Raw genomic sequence first — 12,458 nt, 5'->3', positions numbered from 1 at the left:
CCAGATGGAAACAATCCTGGCTGTTTTGGTAATGCAAAAATTTGGTAAAAGGTTTGAGAAAACTGAGCTCCTGGGACCTGGTTTTATTTGAATGAAAAGGATTAAAACAAATGGATTTTGCACGGTGTGCTCTCTTGTCCTGGTTTGGGATGCCTCTATGCACATCTCCATACACATTAAGGCTTAACTTTCTTGGGCTGGAGAAGGGAATTTTTCCATCTTCTTCTAGCAGACAAGAGGGAGTCCAGCCTGACCTCCTTGACTTTCCATATCCAATGACTTTCCATATCAAGTATGTGTCAGGCTGGTCTCTGTGTGTACCAGCCTGCACAGTGCCCAATGTGTGTCAGGCATACGGAGTTGACTTCTGGAAGACTGCCTTCTTTAGGGGGGCACTTGCCAGGGTAACACCACCAGCAAAGGATGGGGCAGAGGGTTGCCAGTTCCAGGTTAGGATACTCCTGGGGATTTGGCGAAGGAGGCTGGAGAAGACAGGGACCTCAATGGCATAGAATGCCAAAGACCCCTACCTTCCAAGGCACCTGTTTTCTCCAGGGGAGCTGATCTCTGTCGTCTGGACAGGGAGTTCCCCAGGACTCACCGAAACACAGATTGCTAGTGAGCACCTCTCCCACTTGACAGAAAGAGCCGATGACTGCTTTGATATTTAAAGAGTTGTGAATAAGTTGCATTAAAGCACTTCAGAGCCTCTTCCAGAAAATAAGAACATTTAAGCATTTGTTAAGAATGTATTGGAGAGCCATTCATGATAATCTTGGTTTTGAAAACGGCTTGTATATGCAGATCTTCTTCTAGCTCGCCCTGAATAAAAGGAAGAGAAAAAACTTTCATCCTGCACCAGTTTCTTTATAGGTTTGGCCTCAACTGGGGGCTCGTATCTCTACTTCAGAGTCCCAAACATGGAAAGACCAGGGTCCCATGGCCAAAGTCAACAAATCATGCAAATACAAGTTAATAAGAACTCTGAAGCTACACATACCTGTGTGGGAATAAACCCACGGTTCCCAAGGAGGGGAAATCTTTGTTTTTAAACAGCATTTCATCATCCTTCAGTGTGCAAGAAAATGAGAGCCCTCACTTCTAAGGTGGCAGCAGAGGCCGGTGGCTTCTCTAAATAATTCATATTTAAAATAATTAACTTTTTAAATGAAATGACCTATAGATGGCATAGGCAATTGCACGTGGACTCATTTTTAGATACTAGAAAACATGCAGAAACTTGTGTGTAGATCTCTCACTGCCACTGTTATATTTTTACCTTTCCTTTGTGTATATCTTGTTATTCTTTTTAATAAAATCTTATTTAGTTGTTGTACTTTAAGTATATACCCTTGTTCTTTTTTTTCTAGGTTTCTTGGGGGAGGGAGTCGAAGGAAAGAGAGGAGAACTTTTAAAAAAAGCAAAACCTTTGGTCTGATTGATCAGGTCACCTTTGTCATAGATTAAAGGACTTTTAATTGATTCCTCCAATTGATTAATGGAGACAATGTCATAGCCCTTGTCAAAGGTGTTCCGTATGGCAGCTACCAGTTCTATGCATACCAGTTCAGGAATGACTGCGGGTTGTAAGATCTGACGATGCAGAATGACCGTTTCTCCTATCACTTTCTTCCTGCCAGAATAATTTCCCTGCCAGCAGCCCCGAAAGGCTGCAAGACCTCAAATCGACCGTGGACTTGTTGACCAGCATCACTTTTTTCCGGATGAAGGTAACTCAACTGTCTGGCCTCAGTCAATTCACCTGGGAAACTAGAATGCTTCAATATTTAGCAGATGAAGAATAGTTGGTTTTTATACCCTGCTTTTCACTGGAGGAGGCGCTCAGGGGCGGGACAGCCGCCCTGAGTGGGTGTTAAGCGCTGAGTGGCACTTAAGCCATGATACCATGCTCCTCCTCCTAGGCCTTACCAGAAATATATTGTGTGGAACAGATAAAGGTCTTTTGTGTTCACATGTTTACTTTATTTACTTGAAGCAATTTCTATGACAATTTCCCACCAAATCGAAGCAGCAAAAGACATTAACATGACATTTAAAATACAAATAAATATCTATCAAATATTTAAAACAATTAAATAATGGCTATAAACACATAGATAAAACCTCAGGAGCAATGAGAGTTTAATGAGGGACTGCCTACCAAAATTTTAAAACTTCACCTGTTTGCATATTAAACAAAGAGGGAGTTTCAGAGTTTCTGATGCTGAGTTGCTCAGCCCAACAGTTCTCAAGGAAAGTGACAGAGATGGTTTGGTATTGCTTGTCTCTGCATAGTAACAACCCTGAACTTCCTTGTGACCCCCCCATCCAACTAGAAACCAGGGCTGTCTCCACTGAATTTACAAGACATAGAATCATAGAATCATAGAATCATAGAGTTGGAAGGGGCCATACAGGCCATCTAGTCCAACCCCCTGCTCTACGCAGGATCAGCCCTAAGCATCCTAAAGCATGATACGATCAGGCCAGCCAGATCAGGGCAATTTAGGTAAGGTAACAAAAAAGATTTTATTTATTTATTTAGATAGATATAGTAACAAAATAATTATTATTTTGTGTGCGAATAGAAAATGGGCATGCACTATTTTTTTCAGCTGTGATTTGAGTTGTATCCATGTGCAGGCCTGGTTTGCTTACAGTCAGGGTCCCTTGTATTTATTGATGATTGATTGATTGATTGCCTTTGTATATACTGCCCTCCCCCGAGGCTCAGGGCTGTCCAGATGGAACATAAACAGTACATTGAACTTTGTTTCTGCGTTAAATAGAATACAATACAGCCATGGTAACAATAACAACAACAACAGATAACAGCTTAACCAGGACAACAATCAAACAAGTTCATGGTTCAGTTTAGGTACATGGATTTCTGAGAGGGAGGTTCAGGGGCCCAGGGGGTGTTGCTGATTCCAGTCGGCCTCAACCAAACGCCTGGTGCAAGAGCTCCCTTTTGCAGGCCCTGCAGAACTGTTTCAGTTCCGTCAGGGCCCTGATCTCCTCCAGGAGCTCATTCCACCAGGTGGGGGCCAGGATGGTGATTGGTGAAGGCTTCTATTGGGCCAGAGATGGTGGCAGAGCGCAAGCCTCTTTGAGAGGTGTAGGTATCCCTCAGGTACACTGGATCCTGACTGCATATGGCCTTGAAGGTAATTACCAGAACCTTTAGCCTGATCCAGAATTCGACTGGTAGCCACTGCAGTTGATGGAGGATGGGCCAGATGTGGGACCTCCATGGGTGCCATAGCACCTGCGGACAACTTTCCTGGCCCCTAAATATTTTTAGAAAGTGGACAGGGCCAGGTGGGACTTCTGCCTCACAGGTCTTCTAATTAGCAATCAGATATCTGATTACAATCAGATATCTGATTACTCCTTAGAAGGCCAGATCCTGAAGATGAAGCTCAAATACTTTGGCCACCTCATGAGAAAGAAGGACTTCCTGGAGAAAAGCCTAATGCTGGGGGCGACTGGAGGCAAAAGAAGAAGGGGGCGACAGAGAACGAGGTGGCTGGGTGGAGTGACTGAAGCAGTCGGTGCAAACTTAAATGGATTCCGTGGAATGGTAGAGGACAGGAAGGCCTGGAGGATCATTGTCCATGGGGTCGTGATGGGTTGGACACGACTTCGCACCTAACATCTGATTGGTTGTGCAGTATTTAAAGAATTGCTCTTCACTATGTGACTGAAATTAGCTATGCAGATGTTTTAAAAAAATCTAAAACAATGTGTTCATTTTAAAAGGTCTTTTGCCCAAAATGTTGAAAAGTTAGAATGAGAATGATGCCCTGTCATTTTGTGCTTGGTTGGGTCTCCTCTGACAGCCATTTTGTGGCTAGCTTTACTTCCTGTGGCAGCCATTTTGTGCTTACACCCACCACCCCATGTCACAATTCCAAAGGGACCCACAGGGCTGAAAGTTTTGGAAACCTGGCTTACAACCTCTAATAAACATGGTCTGTCCCACCAATACAGGTTCAAGAACTCCAGAGTCCACCACGAGCCAGCCAGGTGGTAAAAGACTGTGTAAAGGCCTGCCTCAACTCAACATACGAGTACATCTTCAACAACTGCCATGAACTCTACAGCCGCGAGTATCAGACAGACCCGGTGAGTGGATGGAGGAGTACCCTGAGCAATGGCCTGGAGCAACAAATAGGTGCACAATCACCAAGGCAGAGCACAAAATAAATTTTTCCCTACCAGTTTGCCCATAAAGCATGCTTCTTCCCCACCAAAAAACAAAAACAAATCCCCCCCCCATTTTTTTTCAAGCTTCAAGGCTCTGGATTGCAAAAGGGATTGCAGTAAAAGGAGCCCTATGCATCTATGAATAAAATGAGACATGCATTTAAATGCATATGCATCTATGAAGAAGTATTAAACGCATATGCATCTATGAAGAAGTATTTTTTTAAAAATGAGACTTGTGCGTTTAAACACATAAGTCTCATTTTAAAAAAATTAGCTTGGTCCCTTTAAAAGAGGGAGAAAGGTGACTGGCTGCATGTCTTGATTGACAGGCAGAAGAGAGGAGCGTGTATAGTGTGTTCCCCTCTTCTGCTATTTCAAGCAGGCATGCAAAATGGCAGGAAGTGCGAGATGGCAGCAGAGGTGTAACGCTATTTTTTTTACTGTGCGGAATTTCCCAGGTTTTAAAATAGTCAATCAGGTAAAGTATTTAGGGATTACAGTCTGCAATACTAATTTGGCACTTCTTCAAAATAATCAATATAACATGTAGATGGATCTTTAAAAGGATATAACAAGATGGAAAACTCTAAATTTATCACTGTTTGGTAGAATTTTGACCATACAGATGAATATTTTACCACAAATTTTATTTCTTTTTAAGAACCTTTACCACAAATTTTATTTCTTTTTAAGAACCTAACTATTCTAAAATCCGATAACATATTAAATACCTGGCTTTGTGATGGTGTTCAAAGAGGTGGCCTGAAAGTACCCAATCTAAAATTATATTTTGAAGAGATAGCTTTGACCTGGGCCCATTCCGCACACATTGGATAATGCACTTTCAATGTACTTTGAAAGTTAATTTTCCTGTTCTGCACAGGAAAATCCAACTGCAAAAGTATATTGAAAGTGCATTATCCAACTTGTGCAGAATGGGCCGTGATTAAAAGACTGGATAACTTTGTTTGTTTGTTTGTTTGTTCATTCCACTTTTATGCCGCCACCCCCAGACCAGCTAGCCTGTGGTGGTTTACAACAGGTATAAAATATAGTAAAAAACAAGAAAACACAATTATGACCTTTAAAAAAACCTCCCCCCCCCCCCTAAGCACTCTACCCCAAGCCAGCAACAACTGCCATATGCACCCAGGAAAATGTAACAAGGCAGGTATCAGGACCAAGGTAGCAGGCGCCAGAAGAGGTGCTGGAGGGTGGGGCCAGACCTTCTGTAACCTGGCCTCAACCAAATGCCTGGCAGAAGAGCTCCATCATGCAGGCCCTGGGGAACTGTAAAACTTCATAAAATAATCAGTAATCAATCTTTAAATAATCAATGATCCTGCATTGAGTTGGGGGGTGGACTAGATGTCCTGCATGGTCCCTTCCCACTCTAGGATTCTACGTGAGGCTGCCCCAGAGCTGATCTCTGTTCTGTTTGGGTTTTTCCCCTTTAGACCAAGAAGGGAGAAGTACCACCAGAGGAACAAGGCCCCAGCATCAAAAATCTGGATTTCTGGTCCAAGCTGATTACCTTGATAGTGTCGATCATTGAGGAAGATAAGAACTCATACACACCCTGCCTCAACCAGTAAGTATGTGTCAAGTCTCTTTCGAAATTTCAGTACGCAGGCATGCTGTTTAAAGAAATCTCTTTCTTGAAGAACGTTGCTTTACAAAAATTAAAAATGAAGGAGGAGAAAAACAAATTTCCCAGGTCCACATCTTAAGACCCTATCCTTGCAGTTGGTTACTGGCAGCCTCCTGTTTTAGATTTCTGTAGGTGTTAGGGGTCGCTAACCCCCGGTCTGCGGCCCGGTACCGGGCCGCGGAGGCCTCGGTGCCGGGCTGCCAGCAACCGTACCTGCCTCCCCCCCCCGCTGCGAGAAGCTCGCCAGGCCCCGAGTAATGCGGCCACCAAAGCGTCCACTTCACTCGCGGCCCGGCTAGCTTCTTGCTGTGAGAGTGGGGGGAAGAAGCAGGTGCGGCCTCCGGCATGCCAGCGGACGCTAACGCGCATGCGCGGAGCTGCTGCGCATGTGCATTAGTGCCCCCTGCTGGCGAAAACGCGCACATGCGACTATTCTGCACATCCGCGTCAGCACCACCTGCTGGCGAAAATGCGCATGCGTGCAGCCGGGCCGGCCGCTTTCCCTTAATCCCGGAGGCGGTCCTCAACCGGAAAAAGGTTGGATTTGGGTTTTGGGAAGGACAACAAAGAAACTGCCTTCTTGGAAGAAGAAACAAAGAAGCAGGGAAGGAAGGAATATCCGTGTGGTCCATGAAACTCTCATTCCATAAATAAATTCCATGTGTCATGCGATTAAAGTCTGGAACCAAATACGTGCTCTCCCTTTGCCACACAAGCTAGATTTTTGGGCATCTCACCAAGCTGCCCAACCGAGCTTATTCTCTCGAGATGATGTGGTGCTGTCTCCAACTCCTCCACCAGGTTCCCTCAAGAGCTGAATGTTGGAAAGATCAGCGCTGAAGTGATGTGGAACCTTTTCGCTCAGGATATGAAATATGCAATGGAAGGTGAGTCGGCATGCTGCAACAGCCAAGTGTGAATCCCAAATGACCATGGGTTGGGGGTCTCTTGAGCCACCCTCTCTCAGGATGTGTGTGCTTTTTTTAGACTTTAGGATGGGGAGGAACCTTGATGGTCCTGGGATAGGATTTCCAGTTCTGGGTATTGAAAGAGAAAGACATGCAGTGCTTAATTTCCAATCAAACTTGATTTTAACAACATAAAATGCTTAATATATAACTAGGCATGTCAAATTTATTAATTTGGCATATTTGTGGGATTTAAAAGTAAGTTTCCTATAAGGAACTTCCTATAAGGAAACTGCTGCTGTAAGTTGCCTGTTCATGGATCCTGTGCTACCTTAGCATAGATACATTAATCTTTGTTATCGGAGAGGCTTGGGCATAGGGGAATTTGAAGGTAGAAAGCAAATTCTACAATAAATAAAAAGAATCTGGGGTGGATTTTGGGGCAGGGAGGCAATTCAGAAGGGACGGCATGCCCTAGAGCAGTGGTCCCCAACCTTTTTATCACCGGGGACCGGTCAACTCTTGACAGTTATACTGAGGCCCAGGGAGGGGTAGTCTTTTGTTGAGGGACATCACTGCCGCCTGAACCCCTGCTCCACTTGCTTTCCCGCCGGCGCCCCTGACTTCCCGCCACCCACTGGGGGGCGCTGCCAGCAGTAGCTGTGCAGTGCCATGTCGAGGGGGAGCCCCAGCCATGGTGGCCGCTGGAGAGCACCAAAGGTGAGCTGGCGGCAGAGTGGCAGGGAAGCCCCCGAGGCAGCAGCTGGAGAGGAGGACAAGGAGGAGCCGTGGCCTGGTACCAACTGCCCTAGAGTTCACACTGTGAAGCAGCTATTTTCTCCAGGGCAAACCAATATCTCTGGTCTTCAGATCAGTTATAACCCTGCGAGAACTCCAGGCCCCTTCTGGAATCTCTGTGCCAGAAAGCCTCGTAGCATAAGCTCGAAACCGAAAATGCTTTTAACAAAAATTCTCACCCCTGGTCATTCTTGATTTGTTGGGAGAAGAGATGTTTCTGTGAGCTGGAAAGACTGTGTTAAAACTGTGGAGAATTCTTCCAGAGTGCCTGGAGCCAGTGTGGTGTTGTGGTTAGGAGCGGCAGCCTCTAATCTGGAGAGCCGGGTTTGATTCCTCACTCCCCCTTCACATGCAGCCAGCTAGGTGCCCTTGGGCCTGTCACAGTTCTTATAGAGCTGTTCTCACAGAGCAGTTCTGTCAGAGTTCCCTCAGCCCCACCTGTCTGTTCTGGAAAGAGAAAGGGAAGGTGATTGTAAGCCTCTTTGAGACTCCTTCGGGTAGTGAGAAGCAGGATGTAAAAACCAATTCTTCTAAACTGCAAGGTTCCTTTAGCTGGGCACATATCTAGACACTTGTGGTTCTGTGGGTCATCTGAAGAAGCAAGAACTTGGCAAAACAAAGTTTCAAACAGGGATTCACATGGACAACTGTGCGACATCCAAAATAAGAAATTAACAGCGATTTTGTAAAATGTACGTGCATTTTTTTCTAAGCATTTGAATATTACATTCTTGTAAAAAAAAGTTTTTGATTTTTGATGTTGAGTTTCTCATACAGCCCTTTTTTGCACAGTGATTCCTGGGATGATTCTGCACTTACTTTGTTTGTTCCATTGTGGATCCTGCTGAAATCAGATCGATTTGAACTCAAGTCTTCCTCTAACTGCCCCCCCCCATTGAAACAGAAAGTGTTCTGCACTCTTTTCTTGAACAAGGGTGGGAGAAAGGATTAGAGACAGCAGAGGAGGGGGGAATAAATCCAAGAGGCAAATCTCTGCTGAGAGAAGTAAGGGCTTCTGGAGCACAGTCACTTTAAGACAAGCCTTGTGACTGGGAACCAGGAAGTCTTTGAACTGACGTCCTGACCAATCATGAAAGACTGCTTTGCTATGAGGCACAGAGAAGAAAAATTCACAAAAAACAGAAATCTGCACACTTACCGATGGTGGTTTAAAAATATCGAGGCTTATATCCACTTCTGGATATCTGGGAAGGTAGGGTCACTGAAGATCAATCATGCATGTTGCAGAGGGAAAATTTAAAACGCCCAAAAGCAAAATGGAAATCGAATTCAGTGTAGATGGGAGGAATTTATTCAAGCTGGCAGTGGGTAAAAAGTGTCATGTTCACATGTTGTGCCATCCCCTGGTTGGTTCCTTGCTGTCCCATCTGGAGTCTGCCCCCCCTTAACAAGGAAAAGCCTCTACAGTGTTAAGGGGAGTGTAATAGGCCTTGGGGAATGTGGTTCAGTAAAGCCCCCAAGCTGCCCAGGGGACAGGCAAATCTCCAGCCAACCACAGAGCTGCAGGAAATCCCTAGAAATCCTCCCTGTTCACCCTTTCCTTCTCCTCGACAGAGCATGACAAGCATCGTCTGTGCAAGAGCGCCGACTACATGAATTTGCACTTTAAGGTGAAGTGGCTGTATAATGAATACGTCACTGACCTCCCTTCCTTCAAGACCCGGGTCCCTGAATATCCTGCGTAAGTCTAGAGGGGTTCCCCACGTTTTTATGCCTGCTGCTCCTCCCTTGGTCACACTTTTATCGCGCCCTTCCTTCCAGGAAGAGAAAAACACAGAGGCCAACCGCTAGTTACGCTCGTAGTCTGCAAAGAGTGGGGAGTAATCAGGGTCTTTCCGCACAAGGACCAATGTTGCCAATTGGTTCCAGAAAGCGGAAACGCTATTTTTAAAAGTACAATCTCGGCGTTATGCATACCTGCCTTTATAGTGGAATCCAGTAGCGTTTCAATCATTTCCCACAGGTTTCCGGTCTCGCAAAAATCGCTAGAAAGGAAGCGAATTTTCTGTGCTTTGTCCCGCCCCTGGCCGTCAATCAAACAAACAGCCAATGGGCGGTTGTTATCATGCTCCCGAAAAGCCCCTTTCCCTTTAAAAACAGGTTTTTTTAAAAAAGAAAAACACACATTGCAACGAATGTAGAGACCCATCTAGCTGGCGTGTGAGCTGGCGAGTCATCGTTACCACGCTCCCCTGAGTGAAAAGAAAAATCCCCCCCCCCCGAACGGGCGCGATTTTCAGCCGAAAATAAAGGGAACTTGCAAACAGGGCTGTGTTGTGCTTGGGGACTTAGGGGAGCTTTAAAGCACTTCTGTGGAGGGACTGTAGCCGGAGAAGCCTCACTGGGTGAATGAAGGCTCGCCGGTTCGTTGCTTTCTGCTCGCTCCGAGAAAAAAAAAAGGCGATCGCTTCGCTGGAAGTTTGGAGGAGAGAGCCAGGGGGAGGGACTTTGTTGGAACCGCAACAATGGGAACGCACGGGTCTTTTTCACTAGTGTTGCAGATTGTTTGCAAGAATGTAGCGCTTTTCAGAGGGTGAATCCACTTTTCCCAATTTTCCTTTAAGCGCTACAACGAATCGCTTTTTGCGGGACTGTTTCAGGAGTGTGGCAGATTGTGTGCGACGTTTTGCGGAACTGCAAATTAGTAGCGTTTACAATTTGCAAGCCTTCTGCTAGATTAAAGTAGTGCGGAATGGCCCACAGTGTTTGTTCAGGCTGTGGTGATGGGAGGTCACATGAAGCCACTTAATGAATCACAGATCAGCACTTTTCAAGCTGGAGTCTCTCTTTGAAGTTCTTTTGTTGACGATTAGTAAATTTCAGATCTGCAACAGGCTCCTTTGGGCTCCTTCAGTCAAAAGTAATCTAAGGGAAAAGGAGAAATGGTAACAATTGAATTATTTTGTAAAGCCCCCAAAGCCAGTGTTTGCAGGGATAGGGGAGGGAAACTTAAAAGAGACGAGCAAACAGGCACCATTTTTTCCCAAGCCATCTGTTAATTGGCATTGCTCCTGCTTTTGGGGAGGGGGTGAACTGCACAGCACATGAAAGCATTTGGGCACCTTTCCCATGGGAGGGAGAGGAAGGAAATGGGGAGGATTTTTTAATGTGTGGTTGTCATTTTGCACCTACTAATGCATCCCACTCTTTACGTGTGAAAGGGGAGGGCATGTTCCTTGTCTTATTATGTTAGTACATGATTGTGTATTAGGCATGCTCTGCTTAAAAAAAAAATGGAAGGGAGGCAAGGTGGAGGGCAGAAACGCCTACTCTCCTGGCATAGGTGCATAATGCACGCCACGAATGGGGTCTTGGATGATGTCGGGGGAAACCGCAAATATGGAATGCCAGACGCAAATTTGGGGTTTGCATCCAGAGTTCAACGTGGCAAGAATGCGCCAGCAAATAAATGTGGGGAAAGTCTATGATTCTATGAAAGTCCCACAAGAGTCCTGTTCATTTGCCTTGGGAATGTGTTGGCATTCTAAAGCCAAGCTAATTTGGTTGGACTTCAATCTGTTCTCTCTTTTGAACTCCTCCAGATGGTTTGAGCCTTTTGTCATACAGTGGCTGGATGAAAACGAGGAAGTTTCGAGAGATTTCCTGCACGGGGCACTGGAACGGGACAAAAAGGATGGGGTAAGTGTGCCGGGTTGGAAAGTGGCTATGGCTGAAATGCAGTAGGACACATGTTAAAAGTACGAGAAAGCCTTTATAAGTTCGGTGGTAGAAATTAGATGGCTGAGAAGATTCTTTTAATATATTTCCCGGCATGCAATATTGTCATATTCCAGTTGAGCTCGCCCAGAAGCAGGCTCTTGGTTGAATCAATCACTTTATTGAAAAGTTAGCGAAGCAGGTACATGGACTCCTTGCCAAAACTAAAGTTTAGCAGAACCCCTCCTAATTATAAGGCTACTCCCAGCTTCCTCCAAGCACGCTTTGGTGCCCAAAACCCAGGTACAATAACTCACAGTTCCCACACCCCAACCTTGCCAAAGCAACAGGGCCATTCCGCACTCGTCCAAAATAGCACAATGGTTACAAATTGAAATCGCTACAGTTTTGCCATTATGCACAACGTCGTTGACAATCTGCAACACTCCTGAAACCGATCCGCAAAAAGCGCTTCGTTGTAGTGCTTTCAGGGAAATCCCCAAAAGTGGATTCACCCTCCGGAAAGCGCTACACTCTTGCAACCAATCAGCAACACTAGAGAAAAAGTTCTGTGCGTTACCACTGTTGCGGTTTCTGCAAAGTCCCGCCCCCTAGCTCTCTCCTCTGATCTTCCGGTGAAGCGATCGCCATTTTTTTTTTCTCCGAGCGAGCGGAGATAAATGCACCGGCGAGCTTTCATTTACCCAGTGAGGCTTCCCTGGCTGCAGAGCTATTTTAAGTCACTAAGCACGAAACAACACATAGCCCCGTTTGCTGGTTTATTTTCCCTTTATTTTTTATTGTATTTTCAGCCGAAAATCACGCCCGTGCCGGGGGGGGGGGTTCACTCGGGGGGAGCGTGGCAACAATGAAACAGCAGCTCAAACACCACCTGCTACCTAAATGGGTCTCTCCGTTGCAACGAATCAACGCAGATTCGTTGCAACATGTGTGTTGTTTTTTTAACTTCCTTAAAGGGATAGGGGCTTTTTGGGATCATGATAACGGCCGCCCATTGGCTGCTTGACGGCCAGGGGCGGGACGAACTCGGCAATATCGCTTCGTGTCTAGCGATTTTTGCCGAGACCGGAAACCTGTGGGAAACGATAGAAACGCAACTGGATTCCACTACAAAGCCAGGTATGCATAATGACGAATTCCACTATTTAAAATGGCGTTTTTTCGTCCCGCAACCAATTTGCCACATAGAT

The 12,458-nt window shown here is 45.6% G+C and overlaps 1 protein-coding gene across 1 annotated transcript in view; it reads left to right on the top strand.

Moving 5' to 3' along the window:
* UNC13A (unc-13 homolog A) overlaps nucleotides 1–12,458 on the top strand; it is a 161,582-nt gene that overhangs the window by 97,824 nt on the left and 51,300 nt on the right. The window contains exons 24-29 of the mRNA XM_077332044.1: nucleotides 1,641–1,730; nucleotides 3,994–4,128; nucleotides 5,670–5,803; nucleotides 6,665–6,750; nucleotides 9,145–9,271; nucleotides 11,133–11,229. Of these exons, the coding sequence (XP_077188159.1) occupies nucleotides 1,641–1,730; nucleotides 3,994–4,128; nucleotides 5,670–5,803; nucleotides 6,665–6,750; nucleotides 9,145–9,271; nucleotides 11,133–11,229 (669 nt within the window). The remainder of the gene's footprint in view (nucleotides 1–1,640; nucleotides 1,731–3,993; nucleotides 4,129–5,669; nucleotides 5,804–6,664; nucleotides 6,751–9,144; nucleotides 9,272–11,132; nucleotides 11,230–12,458) is intronic.

The sequence above is a fragment of the Paroedura picta genome, chromosome 4, assembly GCF_049243985.1.
Source record: "Paroedura picta isolate Pp20150507F chromosome 4, Ppicta_v3.0, whole genome shotgun sequence".
NCBI lineage: Eukaryota > Metazoa > Chordata > Lepidosauria > Squamata > Gekkonidae > Paroedura > Paroedura picta.
The sequence above is the reverse complement of the archived record's forward strand: the minus strand, read 5'-3'. Positions and strand labels throughout refer to the sequence as shown.